The sequence below is a fragment of the Patagioenas fasciata genome, chromosome 35 (genome assembly GCF_037038585.1).
Source record: "Patagioenas fasciata isolate bPatFas1 chromosome 35, bPatFas1.hap1, whole genome shotgun sequence".
NCBI classification, from domain to species: domain Eukaryota; kingdom Metazoa; phylum Chordata; class Aves; order Columbiformes; family Columbidae; genus Patagioenas; species Patagioenas fasciata.
In genome coordinates this window covers 3,759,106-3,779,428 of record NC_092554.1, presented here as the reverse complement: position 1 = coordinate 3,779,428, position 20,323 = coordinate 3,759,106, and the positions used below count along the sequence as shown (strand labels likewise).

Below are 20,323 nucleotides of genomic sequence, written 5' to 3'. Positions count from 1 at the left end.
CTGATAAGGCCTGACAGAGCTTGACAGAGTTATACAAGGTCTGACAGGGCCTGACAGGGCTCATCAAGGTGCAGGGGCTCCAGGCCAACGCTGAGGACCCCCAATCCAGAGTCCCCAACCCCCAATCCAGAGTCCCCAACCCCCAATCCAGAGTCCCCAACCCCCTCGAGGCCCCTCCGAAACCCTCAACCCCCTCACTACCCCCATGAGCTCCCTGCCCCGCCAAACTCCCTCCTGGCCCCCGCGAACACGCCCATAACCCCCCAAGACCCCCAAATAGCCCCCATGCCCTCCCCAAATCCCCATAACCCTCCAGGACCCCCAGCCTCCCCTCATTTCGGAGGCAGCGTTGTGGACGAGCTCTCGGGGGCTTTACTGCAGTAAGTGACTCCCTCAAATTGGGGTACCCCCCCCAACTCCCCCTTTTTGCTGCTTCCCTCCCCGCCCCAGAGTTTGTCTGGAAATAAAAGGCCTCAAATGTTTGTGGTAGTAATGGGGGGGGCGGGGGAGGTAATTGGGGGGGATCATGGGGTTAATTGGGGAGGGCTGGGAGGTCAGTTTTGGGCGGTCATATGGTTAATTGGGGGGGGCACCACAAACTCCACATTATTTTTATTATTTCTTTTTCCCCATTTTTTAATTTTCTTTCCATGCAAAAAATTTCCCTCCCCGCAAGAGGAGGGAATTAAAAAGGGGGGGAGGGGCCAAGGCAATGGAGGGAGGGTAGGGGACACCCCCAAACCCCCCCCAAGCCCCCACTTTTAGCAGCAGAACCAGAGCCCCCTGGGGCTCGGCACTGGGGGAGGGGCCACCCCTCCCCCCTCTCTCCCCCCTCACATGGGGCGGGGGGGTGGTGGGAGGGGCAATTTTTTTTTGCCCCCCCTCAAGCTTCATCCGTCATTTCTGGGCACCTGGTTGGGGTGGGGGGTGAAAATTAAAGGGGGGAATCTCTTAAATTGTGACCCTCCTTTACCCCCCCCCCCCCATTTCCCAGCCCCATCCCCCCTATTTTTCAGGGTGTCCCCTCCAGTCACATTCAGGACCTCCCCCCATTTCCGCCCCCCCCCCCCCCCCCCCCCATTTTTTTGCCCCCTCCCAAATTTTTGTCCCCGCCCAATTCACTTCCAGCACACCCCCCAACTTACGGTCCTCCCCATTTTCCCAGCCCGCCCCTAATTTTCCAAGACCCCCCCCATTTTTGTCCCACCTTTTCAGCCCCCCACATTTCTGCCCCCCCGCTTCATTTTCAGCCCCCTCCCCCCATTTCCGGTGCCCCCCCCCTCACCATTAACAGGAGTAGGTCCTCACAGACACCCCCTCCCCCCTCTGGGGGGACACTGAGTTACCTGGGGTGGAAACAACCATGGTCAGGACCCCCCCCAGCCAAGAGACCCCCCACCCCATGTCCCCCCACGTCAACCCCTGACCCCCATATCAACCCCATCCCCCCATGTCCCCCCCATCCCCACACGCCCCCCCCTGCTCCCCCTCACCCTCGGGCTGCAGTTTCCTGAGGGGCAGGGCCGGGGTCCCCAGGGGCCCCCCCCGGAAGTTGGGGGGCAGCATCTCAGCGGCGTCCGGTCCCCCGCCCCGCAGCTCCTTCTCCCGGAACAGCTTCCGCCAGGACGGGGAGCGGCTGAACGGCTTCGAGCCCTCCTGGGGGGGCACCCATAGGTGGGGGGGTCCATGGGAGGCATTCTGACCCCACCATGACCCCCCCAATTCCCCCCCTGACCCCTGAGATGGGGATAGGGGGGAGATTGGCCGGGTGGGGAGTGGCTGATTGGCCATGGGTGGGGGTGCTATGCTTGGGGTGTCCCAGGGGGGTCTCAGGGTTCCATGGGGGATCACAGCGGTTTCAGGGGTTTTTGGGAGGGGGGTCCCATGGGTTGGGAAGGGGTCCCATGGGTGGGGGCGTTCCCCACCTCGTCAAGGCGTCGATCGGTGCCAACACTGATGAGGGTGGAAAACTCCTTCTCCAGCAGCTGCCGGGCCTGGGAGGGACACGGGGGGACATGGAGGGGACAGTGCCTTCCCAGTGCCCCCACGTCCCCTCCCAGTTCCTCCACGTCCCCTCCCAGTTCCTCCACGTCCCCTCCCAGTTCCTCCAGTACCTGTGTGTTCTGGGTGGGGATCTGAAGCACCAGTCCCACCCAACCCACTCCCAGTCCCCCCAGTCCTCCCCAAACCCCCCAGTCCCCTTAATCCTCCCCCAGTGCCCTCATCCTCCCCCAGTCCCCTCCAGCCCCCCCATCCTCCCCAGTCCCCCAGTCCCCCCAGCCCCCCCATCATCCCCCAGGCCCCCATCCTCTGCAGCCCCCCGCCCGTACCTGTGTGTTCTGGGTGGGGATCTGCAGCAGCAGCGCCAGGTCGGCCCAGTCGAAGGTCTCGTCCAGCGCCAGCAGCGCCCCGTGCACCCCCGACTCCCCCAGGTTCCGCGCGAACTCCCGCAGCCCCACCGACGTCACCCACGACGTCACGCGCTCGTTGGACCACACCACCACATCTGCGGGAATGACGTCACAGCCCCGCGACCCCGCCCCTGGACACGCCCCCAGGCTCTCATCCCGCCCTCCGGGCCCTGACCCCGCCCCCCGACCCTCAGCCTGCCCCCTGGCCCTGACCCCACCCCCCAGCCCTCACCCCGCCCCCCAGCCCTCACCCCGCCCCCCAGCCTTCACCCCCACCCCCCACCCTCACCCTGCCCCCTGGCCCGGACCCTGCCCACCCGCCCTGACCCCGCCCCTCGGCCCTCACCCTGCCCCCCAACCCTCATGCTGCCCCCCCAGCCCTCACCCCGCCCCCCGGCCCTCACCCCGCCCCTCTGACCCTCACCCCGCCCCTCTGACCCTCACCCCACTCCTCGGCCCTCACCCCGCCCCTCGGCCCTCACCCCGCCCCCCGGCCCTCACCCCGCCCCCCGGCCCTCAACCCGCCCCCCCGCCCTGATCCCGCCCCCCTGGCCCTGACCCCACCCCTCGGCCCTCACCCCGCCCCCCGGCCCTGACCCCACCCTCCTGGCCCTCACCTCGCCCCCCCCGGCCCTCACCCCGCCCCCCGGTCCTCACCCCGCCCCCCCAACCCTGACAGTGCCCCCCCGGCCCTCACTCAGTCCTCGGGCCCTGATCCCACCCCCCCGGCCCTCACCCCGCCCACTGGCCCTGACCCCGCCCCCCCGGCCCTCACCCCACCCCCCAGCCCTCACCCCGTCCCCCAGACCTCACCCCGCCCCCCAGACCCTCACCCCGCCCCCTGACCCTCACCCCACCCCCCCTGGCCCTGACCCCGCCCCACAAGCCCTCCCCATGGAAACGGCCCCTCCCCTAAGCCCTGGCCATGCCCCTTTGGCTGCGGCTACGCCCCCTTGCTCCTTTTACCCCCAAATCCCCAGGGTCCCCCCATACCGGTGCTCTGGGCCTGACTCTCCTCCCGCCGCCGCTCCAGCTCCTTCCGGTCGTAGTTCAGGCGCTTCAGGCACATGATTCCGTAATGGAGGCTGACCCTGCGGGGGGCACGGCGTCGGAGGTCACCGGGGCCGCCCTACGGACACAGCGCTGCCCAGAGGCCCCGCCCCCCGCCCCCGGCCCCGCCCCCAAAGGAATTGGTCCCGCCCCCGGGTCTTGCCCCGCCCGTGGGCCCCGGGGTGGGGGGGGTTACCTTGGTGGGGGGGGGGGGCCACGTTGGAGGGGTCAGGGGTCACCCTGGGAGTCCCCATTCCCTGCCCTCCCCTCCCATCTCTCCTCCATCCCCTCCAAATCTGGGAGGGGGAGGGGCTGGGGACCCTCCAAAATCCTTTGGGGTGGGGGATATTTTTCTTTTTGGGGGGAGGATATTTTCTGGGTTTTTTGGCAGGGATTTCTTGGTGGAGGGTTAATTTTTGGGGGGGGGTGTGATAATTTCGGGGGTGTTTCCCCGCCCCCACGCACCGGTGGAAGGAATCGACCATCTTGAGCTGCCCCCGCAGCTCCTTCTTGCTCAGGTGATCGAGCATCCGCGCGTCCACCAGCGACTCCATGAAGAAGCTGCGGTACTGGGGCAGCCCCAGGCTGGGCAGCCACTCGTTCCCCACCCACTCGTGGTTCATGTCCCCGTACGCCAGGATCTGGGGGGAGACACGGGCAGAGACCAGAAGCCCCCACCAGTACCTCCCAATGGGACCTTGGAGCTGCCAAGACCTGGATGCGACTCCCCCCCCCCCCCCATTATACCTGCCAGGACCCCCCTTTAGCCTCCCCCTTTATCCCTGCCAGGACCTATCTGTGAGCCCCCTATTATAGGTGCCAGGACCCTTCTGTCCCCCCTTTTTCCTTCCAGGATCTGCCTGTGAACCCCCATTTTCCTCTGCTGGGACCCTCATTCAAATCCCGTCCCTACTTCAAACCCCGCCCCTATTTCAAACCCCGCCCCTATTGCAAGCCCCGCCCCTCACACTATCCCACCCCCTGCAAGCCCCACCCTTGGCGCAAGCCCCGCCCATTTGTGGGAGCCCCACCCTGTCAAACCCTGCCCCTTCAAGCCACACCCCACTCAAGCCCCGCCCCTTCAAGCCCCGCCCCCTACCTGCTCCCAGCTGATCTCCTTGGTCTCCTGACAGCAGGGGAGGGGGAGGGGAGAGGCGTCAGGGGGGGGCCCCCATCCCCCCCCATTCCCCCGCCCCCATTTCCCCCCCCCAATTTCTCCCACCTCCCCCACCCCTCCCGTCCCCCTCCCCCCGTCTCTCACGGGTTTGGTTTGTGCCGCCAGTGTCTCCACCTCCTCGTGCGTCATCCACACGTTGCCCGTGGACTGGGGGGAAGGGGCGAGGGGGGGGGTGGTCACTGGGGGGGGGGGCCACACGAGGCCCCGTGGGCGAGACACCCCCCCCCCCCCAAAACCCCCTCGTGCAAATCGCCTCGTGTGAGCCCCTCGTGCAACCCCCCCCCCCCTTGTGCACAAACCCTCTGGTGGAAACACCCTGTATGAAACCCCTCGTGCAAGCCCCTCGTGCAACCCTCGGCACAAACCCCTCGTGCAAACCCCTGGCACAAGCCCCTCGTGCAAGCCTCCGTGCACCGACCGTGCGCGAGGAGGCCGGGGCTGAGGGGCTGGTGAGCGACACCATCTCCTGGATGGCCAAGCGCAGCTTCAGCCGGTGCAGGGGGTTGCTGATCCCGATCTCGCGCTGGATCTCGGTGTCCGACAGGTTGGCCATGATGGCGCCGCTCTTCACGTTGGCACGGCAGGCGGCCACGTACCACGCCGGCATCCCCACCCACAGCTGGGGGCACCCGGACTCCTGGGTCCCCTCCCCAGGACCCCCCCACTATGGGTGTTCCCACCCCAGCATTCTCACCCACCCACAGCTGGGGGCACCCGGACGCCTGGGTCCCCTCCCCAGGATCCCCCCACTATGGGTGTCCCCACCCCAGCGTTCCCACCCACCCACAGCTGGGGGCACCCAGACACCTGGGTCCCCTCCCCAGGACCCCCCCACCCACAGCTGGGGGCACCCGGACGCCTGGGTCCCCACCCGGACTCCTGGGTCCCCTCCCCAGGACCCCCCCACTATGGGTGTCCCCACCCCAGCGTTCCCACCCACCCACAGCTGGGGGCACCCGGACACCTGGGTCCCCTCCCCAGGACCCCCCCACCCACAGCTGGGGGCACCCGGATGCCTGGGTCCCCACCCGGACGCCTGGGTCCCTGCCCGGATGCCTCGGTCCCTGCCCAGGACTCCCCTACTAAGGGGGAGGGGCACCCAAACTCCTGGGTCCCCCCCATAGTGAATCCCCCTGAACTCCTGGGTCCCCTGAACTCCTGGGGCCCCCCCAGACGCCTGGGTCCCCCCACCTCCAGCCAGGACACCACGGTGGGCCCATCCCAGGCGGCGAAGGGCAGCCCCTGGCGACACGCCTCCTCCAGCAGCTCGTGCCTGGGGGGCAACGGGCGGTGAGACACCCCCATGGGCACCCCCAAACCCCATGGGCACCCCAGACCCCCCCGGGCACCCCCAAACCCCACCAAACCCCACCCCGAGACCCCCAAAGCCCCTTGAACCCCCCTAATCCCCCCCCTGCATCCAGAACCCCCCAACTCCCCCTGCCCTCTCCAGGCCCCCCCAGCGCCTCAATGCTCCTCCATATCCCCCCAAGCGCCCTGCCCCCATCCCCTCCAACCCCCCAGACCCCCCCGTACTCTCCCAGACCCCCCCCCCAGAATATCCCAGCACCCCCAACCCCCCTGGGTCCCCCCAGCCCCCCAACCTCCCGACCCCCCATCCCCAATTTGGAGGACCCCCCCCTCACTTTTTCTTGCTCCGCCGGTCCTTGTCCACCCCCCCCGGCAGTTTGGCCAGGCCCAGCGCCTCGGGGGGGGGCAGCTCCTCTGAGGGCGTCCCGGCTGGGGGGACACACAGTGAGACCCCCCCTAAAAAAAGAGACCCTCCCCCCTCGCACACAACCCGGGGTGGGGGCACCCGGACGCCTGGGTCCCCTTTAAAGGGGGAGCAGTGGGAGGGGCACCCAGACATCCGGGTCCCTTTTGGGGATGGGGACACCCAGACGCCTGGGTTCCCTTGTCAGGGAGGGGTCCATGGGGAAGGGGGGTTACCCGGACGCCTGGGTCCCTTTTAGGGGGGGTCTCACCCAGGGGGGGCCCGTCCCGCGGGGGGGGCCCCGGCCGCCCCTTCTCCCTTTTGCCGAACAGGCGCCCGATGGACGATTTGATGCTTTTCTTCTTGGGGGGGGGCGGTTTGTGCAGGGGGTCGGGGGGGGCCCCGGGGCCCTCGGGGACCAGCCTGGGGGGGGGGGAGTATTTGGGGGTCACCCCTTGGGGATTCCCCATGACCCTCCCCAGGCTCCAAATGCCCCCCACCCAGAAACCTCCCCCATAGGCATCCCGGGACCCCCCCACATCCCAGTTCCACCCAGAGATCCCCCAGGGACCCCAATGCCCCCCCGAGAACCCCCAGGGACCCCAATAACCCCCCCAGAGAACCCCCAGGACCCCCCGCACCCCAAGAACTCCCCAGGGACACCAATAAGCACCCCAGAGAACCCCCAGGACCCCCCCGCACCCCAATACCCCCCAGAGACCCCCCCCAGGGACCCCAATAACCCCCCCGAGAACCCCCAGGACCCCCCTGCACCCCAATACCCCCCAGAGACCCCCCAGGGACCCCAATAACGCCCTCAGAGAACTCCCAGGACCCCCCCACACCCCAAGGACCCCCCAGGGACCCCAATATTCCCCCAGCCCCCCCAGACTCACCCCGCCCGGGGGTCTCTTGCCTCCTCCACGGGAGGGGCCCCCCGCTCCATTCGGGGTGCTCGGGGGGGTCCTGGGGGGTCCCCAGGCCCCTCCCCTCCCCGTAGCTCCTCCTTGGGCACGTGGTTCTGGCGGGGGGGGGACAAACACAGTAATTTTGGGGGTCCCAGAAACACTCAGGTATTCTGGTCGCCCCCCCCCCCCCCATTTTGGATTCACAATCATTTCGGGGATTCTTCATAATTTAGGGGGGGTTCCAATCATTTGGGGTGTTCCCCCCCCCCCATTTGGTGGGTCCCCAATCATTGGAGGGTGCTCCATCCATTTTAGGGGGTCCCCATCATTTGGGGGGGGTCCCCAACCATTTGGAGAGGTTCCCATCATTTGGAGGGTCCCCCTGTATTTGGGGGTCCCTCTGTTTTTTGGGGGTCCCCCTGTATTTGGGGGGTGGTCTCACCTCGCGGGCGGGGCTGGGCGGGGCCGGGCGGGGGGTTGAGCGGCCGCTGCTGGGGGGGGAGGGGCTGGCCAGGGAGGGGGGCAGGGAGGGGCTGCCCCCCCCGCCCCCCCGGTACCGCCCCGGCGGGGTCCCCTCCATAGACCCCCCCCCAACCCGGCTCTCCAGCTCCTCCGCCCGCAGCTCCGTGCACTCCTTCTCCTCCTGGATCAGCCTGGGGGGGCAAAAGTGGGGTCACGGGGGCCCCGAAACCTGGGACCCCACCCAGAACCCATAGAACCCCCCATATCCATGGGACCACCCCCCAGTTCATGGCATCCCACCCCAAATGTCCCTCAGACCCCTCCCCAGGTCACTCCTTCTTCTCCTGGATGAGCCTGGGGGGCAAAATGGGGGCCGGGGGGGGGCCCCAAAACATGGGTCCCAGGTCTGGGGGCCCCTGAGATTTGGGCCCCCCCAGTTGATCTCCTTGTTGATGCCTCCAGCTGCACCACCAGTGTCCGTGTGTCCTAAGAGGGTTTGGGGTCCCTGGGGGTGTTTTGGGGTCCCTGGGGAGGTCCCGGGTGTGGGGTCCCCAGGGGTGGTTTGGGGTCCCTGGGGGGTCCCAGGTGTGGGGTCCCTGGGGAGGTCCCGGATGTGGGGTCCCCAGGTGTGGTTTGGGGTCCCTGGGGTTCCTGGGTTTGGGGTCCCTGGGGAGGTCCCGGGTGTGGGGTCCCCAGGGGTGGTTTGGGGTCCCTGGGGGGTCCCAGGTGTGGGGTGAAGGTGGGGTCCCAGGTGTGGGGTCCCCGGGGGTGTTTTGTTGTCCCTGGGGTTCCCGGGTTTGAGGTCCCTGGGGAGGTCCCGGGGGGGGTCCCTGGAGGTGTTTTGGGGTCCCGGGGGGCCCTGGTTTCGGGGTACGCACTTGATCTCCTTGTTGATGGCCTCCAGCTGCTCCTGCAGCAGCACGGCCAGCGTCTGCACGTCCGTCTGGCCGGGGGGGGACAGCGGCTCCCCCGCCCCCCCGCCCCCCCCCGGCCCCTCCCCCCGCTCCTCGTCAGAGCCCTCGGGGGGGAGGGGCGGCCCCGCCCAGTCCCCACCCTGGGGGGAGGGGGAGGATGAGGATGAGGATGAGGATGATGAAGATGAGGATGAGATGAAGGTGAGGAAGAGGAAGAAGATGGGGGTGAAGATGAAGATGGGTGTGAAGATGAGGAAGAGGATGAGGAAGAAGATGAAGATGAGGATGATGAGGATGAAGATGGACAAGAAGGTGGAGAAGAAGGGGATGAAGATGAAGATGAAGACAAAGATGAAGATGAGCATGAAAATGAAGAAGATGATGAAGATGAAGACGAAGACAAAGATGAAGATGGAGATGGGCATGAAGATGAGGAAGAGGATGGCGATGAGGAGGATGAAGATGATGATGATGAGGAAGAAGATGACGAGGATGGAGATGGGGAGGAAGAGGAAGAGGAAGAAGATGAGGAAGGAGCAGATTAAGAGCCCCCCAATCCCCTCACTGACCCCCCCAAAATCCCCAAACCCCCACCAGCCCCTCCCTGACCCCCCAAGTCCCCTCCAGATGCTCCCAACTCCCCCCAGCCCCGCCAGGCCCCCCAGCCCCCCCATATCCACGAGCCCCCCCCCCAAATTCCCCACCCCCTATAACCCCCCCCAGATCCCCCCAGCCCCCAGCTCCCCCAAAATCACCCCCAAATCCCCCAACCCCCCCCAGCCCCCCAACCCCTGCCCTGACCCCCCCCAACCCCCCCTCCGCCCCCCACCTTGGCCTCCTCTTTTGGGGGGGCCCATCGGGCCTTGCGGGCCCTGCGGGGAGGGGGGGCACCGTAGGGGTCCAGGGGGGGCCCCCCCCCGGGACTCTGGGGGTACCGCAGCTCCAGGGCGCTGCCCGGAAGGGACCTGGGGGACCGGGGGGGCACGTGGGGGTGCGACCCCCCCCAGACCCCCAGACACACGTTAGGGGAGGCTGGGGGTCATTGGGGAGGGGGTCTTGGGTAATTGGGTGGGTCTGGGGTAATTGAGGGGGGTCTGGGGGGGACTTTGGGTAATTAGGGGATAATTGGGAGGGTCCTGTGGTAATTGGGGGGGTCTGGGGGGTCCGGGGATAATTAAGGGGAATCGGGGGGGGTTGGGGAAGGTTGGGGGCTCCCAGGAAGGGGTTTGGTTTTTTTGGGGGGGATCCAGGGGAGGTTTGGGGGGGAGTTTTGGGAGGACCTTGGGGGGGAGTTTTTGAGGGGTCCTGGGGGGGGGATTAGGGGAGGTTTTGGGTGGATTTGGGGGGGAATAGGGGGGGTTGGGGGGTAATTGGGGGGGTCCTGGGGGGGTTTTGGGGGGCTCGGGGTACCTGGAGTAGGCGGAGCTGGGCCGCCCCCGCAGCTGATCGAGCTCCAGCTGCATCCGCTCCATCTCCGCCAGCAGCTGCTCCTGGGGGCCGAGGCCATTTTGGGGAGGGGAGGTCAATGCTGGGACCCCCCCCGACCCCCAGGGTCCCCCCGACCCGCCCAGCCCCCCCCGGCCCCCCAGACCTTGTTGAGCAGCAGCTCATCCTGCAGCTTCTTCATGTTGGCGATTTCTTCACTTAACGAGTTCTGGGGTTTGGGGGGGGACACAAAGCGGGGGAACCCCCAGAATAATTCACAGATGTCCCCCCAGACCCCCAAGGCCCTCCCAGAGCCCCCCACCTTCTCCAGGACCCTCCAAACCCCCCCAAACCCACCACAACCCCCCCAGACCGCTCTGTGACCCCCCCAGACCTCCCAGACCCCCCACCTTCTCCTCCAGGGCCCCCATCCTCTCCTTGAGGTGCAGCTGCAGCCGCTCGTTGGACTCGCACAGCAGCCGATCCACGGTCTCCGAGAGCCGTTTGTTGTGCTCGTCGTTCATCTTCTCCCGCTGCCGGGCCTGGGGGGGACCCCCAGATTCAGGGGGGGTCCCCAAAATTGGGGGGTACCCAAGATCCAGGGGGGGTTGCCCCAAAGTCTCACCCGCTGCAGCTCCTGGTTCTTCTCCTGCAGTTGCGCCTCGAGCTGCCGGAGCCGCTCCTCGAAGTTCCCGTGACGCTCCTCGGCCTGGGGAGGGGGACATGGGGACGGGGGGACATGGGGGGACATGGGGGGGACAGGGGAGGACAGGGGGACATGAGGGACATCCAGGGACATGGGGACAGGTGGACGGGGGGACAGGTGGACAGGGGGGGACATGGGGGGACAGGGAGGGACAGAGTGGAACGGGGGGACATGAGGACAGGGGGACGGGGGGGACATGGGGGGACATGGGGACATCATGGGGATAAGGGAACATGGGGACATGCGGATACAGGACATGGGGATGGGGGGGACATAGGGACCCATGAGGCTGGACATCTCCCCTGGATCTCCCAGATCTGCACCCCCAAGCACCCCAGGACCCCAAGAAGCCCCCAGGCCCCCCCAGAACCCCTCAAGAACCAACCAGGACCCCCCAAGACCCCCAAGAACCCACAAGGACCTCCCAGAACCTCCTGAGGACCCACCAGAACCACCCCCAGAGCTCCCCAAAACCCCCCAAGAACCGCCCAGAACCCCCCAGGACCCCCCAGGCTGTCCCCCCCACCTTGGTGAGCGCTGCCACCCTCTGTGCCAGCTGGGCCTCGATCTCGGGGAGGGTCTCAGCCTTTTGGAGGGTCTGCTGGAGCTTGGCCTTGGCGTCCTCCAGCCACTCCTGCAGCTGCCGGCCCTTCTCCTCGCTCTGGGGACAGGGACAGCGCCGTGGGGCGGGGGCATGGCCATGGGGTGAGGGACACAACCATGAGGTGGGGGACACAGCCATGGGGTGGGGGACACGGCCGTGGGGCAGGAGACATGGCCATGGGGTGAGGGACACGGCCATGGGGCGGGGGACACGGCCGTGGGGCAGGGGACATGGCCATGGGGTGAGGGACATGGCTGTGGGCTGAGGGACACGGCCATGGGGTGAGGGACACAGCCGTGGGGTGAGGGACACAGCCGTGGGGTGAAGGACACGGCCGTGGGGCGAGGGACACGGCCATGGGGTGAGGGACATGGCCGTGGGGTGAGGGACATGGCCGTGGGGTGAGGGACACGGCCGTGGGGTGAGGGACATGGCCATGGGGTGAGGCACATGGCCGTGGGGTGAGGGACACGGCCATGGGGTGAGGGACATCATCCACCACAGCTCCTCGGTGACGGCCCCATCATGGCCACCACCACGGGGATGTCACCCCATGGGGCTCTTTGGGACAGAGACGTCACCGTGGGACAGGGTGGAGGGTCCGGGCTGAGGGTCCCATGTTCAGGGACCCCTGTTGGGCTCCCAGGTTGGGGTCTCCCCATTGGGATGTCCCTGTTGGGCTCCCAGGGGTGTCCCCATTGGGGTGTCCCCGTTGGGCTCCCAGGAGTGTCCCCGTTGGGGTGTCCCACATTGGGGTGTCCCTGTTGGGCTCCCGGGGGGGCCCCGTTGGGGTGTCCCACATTGGGGGGGTCGGTGTTGAGTTCCCAGGGGTGTCCCCGCGGGGTCCCCGTTGGTGTCCCCGTTGGTGTCCCCGGGAGGCCCCGCGGCCGCCACCTGTCGGTACAGCGAGTCCTTGCTGGCCAGCTCGTTCTCCAGGCGGTCGTTGGCGTCGTGCAGGGACGTGGCCTCGCGCTGCGCGCTCAGGTAGCGCCGCTCCAGCGTGGTGATGCGCTCCTCCATGTCCTCGCGCTGTGCCAGCGCCTGCGCCGGGGACGGCGGGGACGGCGGGGACGGCGGGGACGGCGGGGAGGGGATGGAAACAACAGGGAGGGGATGGGGACAGCGGGGAGGGGACAGGGACAGCGGGAAGGGGATGGGGACGATGGGGAGGGGATGGGGGGAACAGGGGACAACAGGGAGGGGATGGGGACAGTGGGGAGGGGACAGGGAGAGGGGGGAAAGGATGGGGGGGATGGGGAGGGGACAGGGACAGCAGGGAGGGGATGGGGACAGGGAGGAGGGAATGGGGACAATGGGGAGGGAATGGGGACAATGGGGAGGGGATGGGAACAGCGAGGAGGGGTTGGGGACAGTGGGGAGGGGATGGGGACAGTGGGGAGGGGACAGAGATGGTGTGGGATGGGGTGGGGATGAGGACAAGGCCATCAGGGATTCGGACAGGGACATCATGGGGAGGGGGGCAAGGACATCATGGGGAGGGGGGCAAGGACATCATGGGACAGGGATGGGCCCCAGTTTGGGGCTGTTCCTCCAGACTGGCCTTAGTCCCCCCAGGCCAGGCCCGGTCCCTCCATTCTGGGCTTTGTGCCCCATTTTTGGGGTGCCCCCCTCACTCTGTGACCCCCGAGTTATAAGGGTACCCCCATCAGTCTGGGGGCACCCCCCTCGCCCTGTGTGTGTGTGTGCCCCTGTTCTTGGGGTGCCCCCTCACTCTGTGAACCTGAATTACAGGGGTACCCCCGTGAGTCTGGGGGCGTCCCCCTCCCAGTTTGGGGCTGTCCCCTCCCAGTTTGGGGTTGTTCCCTCCCAGTTCGGGGCTGTCCCCGCAGGCCAGGTTCCTCCATTTCGGGCTTTGTGCCCCATTTTTGGGGTGCCCCCCTCGCTCTGTGACCCTGAATTACAGGGGTACCCCCGTCAGTCTGGGGGTATCCCCCTCCCAGTTCGGGGCTGTTCCCTCCCAATTTGGGGCTGTCCCTGCAGGCCAGGCCCGGTCCCTCCATTTGGAGCTTTGTGCCCCATTTTTGGGGTGCCCCCCTCACTCTGTGACCCCCGAGTTATAAGGATACCCCCGCCACTCTGGGAGTGTCCCCCTCCCAGTTTGGGGCTGTTCCCCCACTCAGGGCTCAGTCCCCGCAGTCCCTCCATTCGGGGTTTTGTGCCCCGTTTTCGGGGCCCCCCTGGCGCCGTGTCCCCCCATTCCGGGCCCCCCGTCCCGGGCGGTACCTCGCGCAGGTCGCGCTGCAGCTTGGCGCCGCTCTCCTGTGCGCGCTGCAGCTCGCGCTGCGCGGCGGCCGCCTCGTCCTGCAGGCGGCCCAGCTGGCGGCTCATGGCGTTCGCCCGCTCCCGCTGCTGCGCGGCCACCGCCCGCTGCCGCCACAGCGACGCCTCCAGCTCCGCCTCGCGCCGCCGGCCCTCGGGGGTGCCCTGCGGGACGCGGCCCGACCTTGACCCTGAGCCCGACCTTGACCCCTGAGCCCGACCCCGGCCACCGGTCCCGTGGATCTCAGGGGCTACTTGGATAGGAGGATGTGACCCTGACCCTTGACCCCTGACATCCAACCTCTGCCCTTGACAACCAACCCGTGACCTCGACCTCTGAGCTTGACCTTGGCCTCTGAGCCCGACCCCGGCCACCGGTCCCGTGGATCTCAGGGGCTGCTCGGATGGGGGAATGTGACCCCGGACATCCTTGTGATCCCTGACCCTTGGCCCCTGCCATCCAACCTCTGCCCTTGACAACCAACCCATGACCTTGACCTCTGACCCCCCGTGACCCCCGACCCCTGGTACCGGGGTGTCCCCGTCACTGGGCGCGTCCTCCAGGCCGGAGCGGCGTCGGGAAAGCTGCTCCCGCAGGGACAGCGACTGCGGGCAGACGGACAGACGGACGGCGTCACCGCGGGACACCCACGCACGGGACACCCCCCGCGGTGTCACCGCGCCCCGTGTCACCCACCTCCTGGTTGGACACCTCCAGCTCCTCCTCCAGGACGGCCACTCGCTCCAGGGCCACCCGCAGCCGCTCCCGCACCTGCTGGGGACACCGGGGTGACCCGCGGGTGCCCCTGGGACCCCCCACACTGGCCAAGGAGCCCTTGGGGGGCCACCAGGTTCCCCAGAGCCTGGGGATCTCCTGGATTGTCCCCAGAGCCCCTTGGGTCACCCCAACGCCTCCTGGTGTCCCCAGCCCTCCCCCTGTGTCCCACAGGTCAGCCCCGAAGCCACACGAGACCCTTGAGACACCCCCAGGGGACACCAGGTGCTAGAGGTGCCCCCGAATCCCTGATTGCCACCGGATCCCCGCAGAAGCCACCTGAGAGCCCTGAGGCACGCCTGGTGCCACCAGAAGCCACCCTCGGGGACCAGGAGGTGCCACCAGGTCCCACCTTCTCATCCAGGGCCTTGTGGTGCTCGAACAGGGACTTGAGGGCCTTGAGCACCTCGACCTCGGAGGAGACGCCGGCCGGGGACTGCGCCTGGCGCTTGACGACCGTCATCCGCAGGGACCGCTCGTGGCGCGACACCAGGCACTCCAGGTGCTCCAGCAGCAGCTGTGGACACGAGGACATGGGGACACCATGGGGACATGGGGACATCATGGGGATGTGGGGACATGGGGACACCAGGCACTCCAGGTGCTCCAGCAGCAGCTGCAGAGATGGGGACATGGGGACACCATGGGGACATGGGGACATCATGGGGATGTGGGGACACCAGGTACTCCAGGTGCTTCAGCAGCAGCTGTGGACATGGGGACATCATGGGGACATGGGGACATTATCATGGGGATGTGGGGACATCATGGGGACACCAGGCACTCCAGGTGCTCCAGCAGCAGCTGGGGACACGGGGTCATAGTGCCAGCGCCAGTGCTGGTGGCAGCGCCAGGTGACAGTGCCAGTGCCAGGTGACAGTGCTGGTGACAGTGCCAGGTGACAGTGCCAGTGCCAGGTGCCAGTGCTGGTGACAGTGCCAGGTGACAGTGCCAGGTGGCAGTGCTGGTGACAGTGCCAGGTGACAGTGCCAGGTGACAGTGCCAGGTGACAGTGCTGGTGACAGTGCCAGGTGACAGTACCAGTGCCAGGTGCCAGTGCTGGTGACAGTGCCAGGTGACAGTGACAGTGCCAGCGTCCCGCTGTCCTCACCCGCGTGTTGTTGCGCTCGGCCTTCAGCTCCGCGATCTCCTCCTCGCGCTCCAGCAGCTGCTCCCGGCACAGGTTCAGCTCCTTGGTCAGCGCCGCCAGCTCCTGGGGACACCGGGGACATCGGGGACACCAGGGGACAGCGGGGGACAGCGGGGACATCAGGGGACATCAGGGGACACCAAGGGACAGCGGGGACAGTGAGGGACAGCGGGGACATCAGGGACAGCGGGGACATCAGGGACAGTGAGGGACAGCGGGGACAGTGAGGGACAGCGGGGACATCAGGGACAGCGGGGACATCAGGGGACAGCAGGGACCCACCCACACCTGCCCCACCCCTTAGGCCCCGCCCCCAGCCAAGCCACACCCCACTCCTTAACGCTCCCATCCCCTTAACCACATCCACCCACCCCTCCTTCCTCAAGCCCCACACCCTCAAGTCCCTCCCGTCAGGCCCCATCCATCATGCCCTGACCTCTTATGCCCCACCCAACTAAGCCACGCCCCCTCACCTTTCCCACACCCATCTCCTTAACCCCGCCCACCCCACGACCTCCCCATCCCTTCTCCAACCCCGCCCTCTCAAGCCCCACCCCCTCAAGCCCCGACCATTAGGCCACGCCCTAACCAAGCCACGCCCTCATCACCTTAACGCCTCCTTACTCCTTCACCTTAACCCCGCCACCCCCTCGGGCCACGCCCCCTTCGGCCCCACCCAAACTAAGCCCCACCCAATCTAAGCCACGCCCCTCCTTTCCTCTCCCCGCTCCGCCTCCTTAACCCCGCACACCCCTCACCCCAACCCCCCGCCACCCCCTCGGGCCACGCCCCGACTAAGCCACGCCCCCCTCACCTTCCCTCACCCCAGCCCCTCTCCCCCTCCACCCCTTCAGGCCCCACCCCCGGGCCCGCCCACCTGCGGCAGGGCGCTGGCCAGCTGGCGCTGCAGCGAGTCCTTCTCGTGCGCCAGGTCGCGCAGGCGCAGCTGCGCCGTGGCCAGCGCCTCCTGCGTGTCCCGCAGCGTCTCCAGCAGCCGCTCGCGCTCGCGCAGCATCTGCACCATCAGCTGCTCCAGCCCCGGCTCCTCGGGGGCGCCCGACCCGCGCCGCGCATCCTCGCTGATGGTGGGGAGCACCTCGCACATCATCCTGCCGCCGGGGGCGCCCGCGGCCCGGCCTGCGGCGCGGGACGGACAGAGGGACAGGACGTCAGCTCCTCGCACGGGACCCTGCCTGCGGCGCGGGACGGACAGAGGGACAGTGGGACAGCAGGATAGCGGGACAGCAGGATAGCGGGACAGCGGGACCTCCTACAGGACCCTGCCTGCAACGTGGGACGGACGGCAGGACAGCGGGACAGCAGGACAGCGGGACAGCAGCACCTCCTACAGGACCCTGCCTGCAACGCGGGACGAACAGCGGGACGGACGGCAGGACAGCAGGACAGCGGGACAGCGAGACAGTGGGACAGCAGGAGAGTGGGACAGCGGGACAGCGGGACAGCGGGACAGCGGGACAGCGGGACAGTGGGACAGCGGGACAGTGAGACAGTGGGACAGCGGGACAGTGAGACAGCGGGACAGCGGGACAGTGGGACAGCGGGACAGCGGGACAGCAGCGCCTCGCGCTGGCCTGCCCGGGGCTGCAGCCCTGCCTGGAGCAGGGGCCATGGACATCAGCGCCTCCTACAGGACCCAGCCTGCATCCGCCTGCATCCTGCTGCATCCTGCTGTGTCCTGCCTGCGTCCTGCTGCGTCCTGCCTGCACCACCTGGACCTCCCAGAGCATCCTGCCTGCACCACGGGACGGACAGGACCTTGTGCATCATCCTGCCTGCACCCTGCCTGTACCATGGGACAGACAGGACCTTGTGCATCATCCTGCCTGCACCCTGCCTGTACCATGGGACGGACAGGACCTTGTGCATCATCCTGCCTGCACCCTGCCTGTACCATGGGACGGACAGGACCTTGTGCATCATCCTGCCTGCACCCTGCCTGCACCTCCCAGAGCACCCTGCCTGCATCCTGCCTGCATCACGGGACGGGCAGCACCTTGTGCATCATCCTGCCTGCACTCTGCCCATGTCCTGCCTGCACTCTGCCTGCACTCTGCCTGCACTCTGCCCGTGTCCTGCACTCTGTCTGTGTCCTGCGCTCTGCCTGCGCTCTGCCTGTGCTCTGCCTGCACTCTGCCCGTGTCCTGCGCTCTGCCTGCACTCTGCCTGTGTCCTGCACTCTGCCTGCACTCTGCCCGTGTGCTGCCTGCACTCTGCCTGTGTCCTGCACTCTGCCTGCACTCTGCCTGTGTCCTGTGCTCTGCCTGCGCTTTGCCTGCACTCTGTGCTATGCCTGCACTCTGCCTGTGCTCTGCCTGCATCCTGCACTCTGCCCGTGTCCTGCGCTCTGCCTGTGTCCTGCACTCTGCCTGCACTCTGCCTGCACTTTGCCTGTGTCCTGCACTCTGCCTGCACTCTGCCTGCACTCTGCCTGCACTCTGCCTGTGCTCTGCCTGCGTCCTGCACTCCTCTGCCTGTGTCCTGCACTCTGCCTGCACTCTGCCTGCACTCTGCCTGCACTCTGCCTGCACTCTGCCTGTGCTCTGCCCGTGTCCTGCACTCTGCCTGCACTCTGCCTGCACTCTGCCTGTGCTCTGCCTGCGTCCTGCGCTCTGCCTGCGTCCTGCACTCTGCCTGCGTCCTGCACTCTGCCTGCACTCTGCCTGTGTCCTGTGCTCTGCCTGCGCTTTGCCTGCACTCTGTGCTATGCCTGCACTCTGCCTGTGCTCTGCCTGCATCCTGCACTCTGCCCGTGTCCTGCGCTCTGCCTGTGTCCTGCACTCTGCCTGCACTCTGCCTGCACTTTGCCTGTGTCCTGCACTCTGCCTGCACTCTGCCTGCACTCTGCCTGCACTCTGCCTGTGCTCTGCCTGCGTCCTGCACTCCTCTGCCTGTGTCCTGCACTCTGCCTGCACTCTGCCTGCACTCTGCCTGCACTCTGCCTGCACTCTGCCTGTGCTCTGCCCGTGTCCTGCACTCTGCCTGCACTCTGCCTGCACTCTGCCTGTGCTCTGCCTGCGTCCTGCGCTCTGCCTGCGTCCTGCACTCTGCCTGCGTCCTGCACTCTGCCTGCGTCCTGCACTCTGCCTGCACTCTGCCTGCGTCCTGCACTCCTCTGCCTATGTCCTGCACTCTGCCTGCACTCTGCCTGCACTCTGCCTGCACTCTGCCTGCGTCCTGCACTCCTCTGCCTGTGTCCTGCACTCTGCCTGCACTCTGCCTGTGCTCTGCCTGCGTCCTGCACTCCTCTGCCTGTGTCCTGCGCTCTGCCTGCAGCACGGGACGGACAGGACCTCGTGCACCCTCCTGCCTGCACGGGGGGGCCCAGCAGGAAGCCCCGGCCCCCTTACACCCCCCAGCACCCCACAAGTGTGGGGCCCGGATGCCGGAGTCCCCCAACCCCCACCCCCGGGCACAAATTGACACCCCCACCCCCAAAACCCCAGGGGGGCCCTGGATGCCTGGGTCCCCCCCAACCCCATCCCATGACACAGGGAGGTGTGTGGCCCCCTCCAACCCCCCCCCCCCCACCTTCCAAATCCCAGGGGGGTCCCCGGACGCCTGGGTCCCTGGGAGGGGGGGAATACGGAGGGGTGCAAAGGGGGAGTGCAAAGAGGGGTGCAAAGAGGGGGTGCAATGGGGACTGGGGGTTGTTAATGTGGGGGTGAAATGGAGGATGCGATGGGGGTGCAGAGGGGCCTGGGGGTGTCAATTTGGGGTGCAATGGGGGGGTGCGATGGGGGGGCTGCAGTGCAGAGGTGCAATGAGGGGTGCAATGAGGGTGCAAAGGGGAGATGTTGGGGTGCAGTGTGGGGGTGTAATGGGGGGGGTCGTCTGGAGCCTGGGGGTGCAGTGGGGGGGTGCAATGGGGGTTGTGGGGGGGGGGAGGGGGTGCAATGGGTGATGGGATGGGGGGGATGCGGGGGGGGACACAATGTGGGATGCAGTGGGGATGCAACGGGGGTGCAAAGAGGCCTGGGGGGGGTGGCAGTTTGGGGGTGCACTGGAGGGTGCAATGGGGGGGGTGCAATTAGGGATGACTGGGAGAAATGGAGGGGGTGCACAGGGGCCTTGGGGTGGCAATGTGGGGGTGCAACTGGGGGTGCAGAGGGGTCTGAGGAGGGGGGCTGTCAATTTGGGGGTGCACTGCAGGATGCGATGGGGGTGCAATGGGGGTCGGGGGGGTCAATTTGGGGATGCACTGCAGGATGCGATGGGGATGACTGGGAGCAATGGGGGGGTGGGGTGGGGGGGTCCAGGGCGGGGGTGTGATGGTGGGTGTGGGGGAGGGGTCCGGGGGTGGGGGGGCTCGGGCCCGGTCCTACCTGGGCTGCAAGCGGCGCTGCGGCAGCTCCGGTGCAGGGAGGCGGCCGGTGGGGAGGGGGCGCCGGGGAGGGGGGGGTCTCTGCCCGCCGCCCCCGCTCCCGTCCAGGCCCCCGCCGCGCCCCGAGCCCCGCGGCCGCCGCCCGCCCCCCCACCCCCGCCGCCGAACCCCCCCGCCTGGCTCCGCTAGGAAAAAACGCCGCGCGGTCCCTTTAAGAGCGGTGCTGATGGACGGCGGCGCGGACCAATGGGAGCGCGGTTTGGGGTCCGGCGGAGCCTTGGCCCCGCCCCCCCGCGGGGATGGAGGGGGGAGGGCGAGGGGAGGGGGAGCGGCGGCGCCGGTGGCCAATGGGAGGCGGCGGGGGGCGGGGTCGGCGTTGGGGTGATGTCATTGGGGCGGGGGGGG

At 67.6% G+C, this 20,323-nt stretch overlaps 1 protein-coding gene across 3 annotated transcripts; it reads right to left on the bottom strand.

Moving 5' to 3' along the window:
• Nucleotides 1-606: 606 nt before the first annotated feature.
• On the bottom strand, nt 607-20,040 carry PPFIA3 (PTPRF interacting protein alpha 3). 3 transcript variants are annotated; one of them, XM_071801104.1, is made up of 30 exons: nt 19,920-20,040; nt 16,454-16,769; nt 15,538-15,639; nt 14,779-14,943; nt 14,349-14,423; nt 14,183-14,257; nt 13,616-13,816; nt 12,266-12,412; nt 11,294-11,428; nt 10,687-10,770; nt 10,472-10,603; nt 10,228-10,290; nt 10,047-10,126; nt 9,466-9,601; nt 8,601-8,776; nt 7,703-7,913; nt 7,249-7,373; nt 6,624-6,775; nt 6,285-6,378; nt 5,830-5,911; nt 5,057-5,257; nt 4,723-4,785; nt 4,561-4,587; nt 3,927-4,102; nt 3,405-3,502; nt 2,331-2,506; nt 1,926-1,994; nt 1,494-1,656; nt 1,286-1,346; nt 607-911 (listed from the first exon to the last, which is right to left on the bottom strand). In XM_071801104.1, the coding sequence occupies exons 2-29, from the start codon at nt 16,682-16,684 to the stop codon at nt 1,288-1,290; spliced, it is 3,498 nt and encodes a 1,165-aa protein (XP_071657205.1). In that variant the 5' UTR covers nt 16,685-16,769; nt 19,920-20,040; the 3' UTR covers nt 607-911; nt 1,286-1,287. The 3 variants fall into 3 exon arrangements, with proteins under 3 accessions (XP_071657205.1, XP_071657204.1, XP_071657206.1); XM_071801103.1 differs by having other exon boundaries at nt 16,454-16,713; XM_071801105.1 differs by having other exon boundaries at nt 16,454-16,685.
• Between the last annotated feature and the right edge of the window lie 283 nt (nt 20,041-20,323).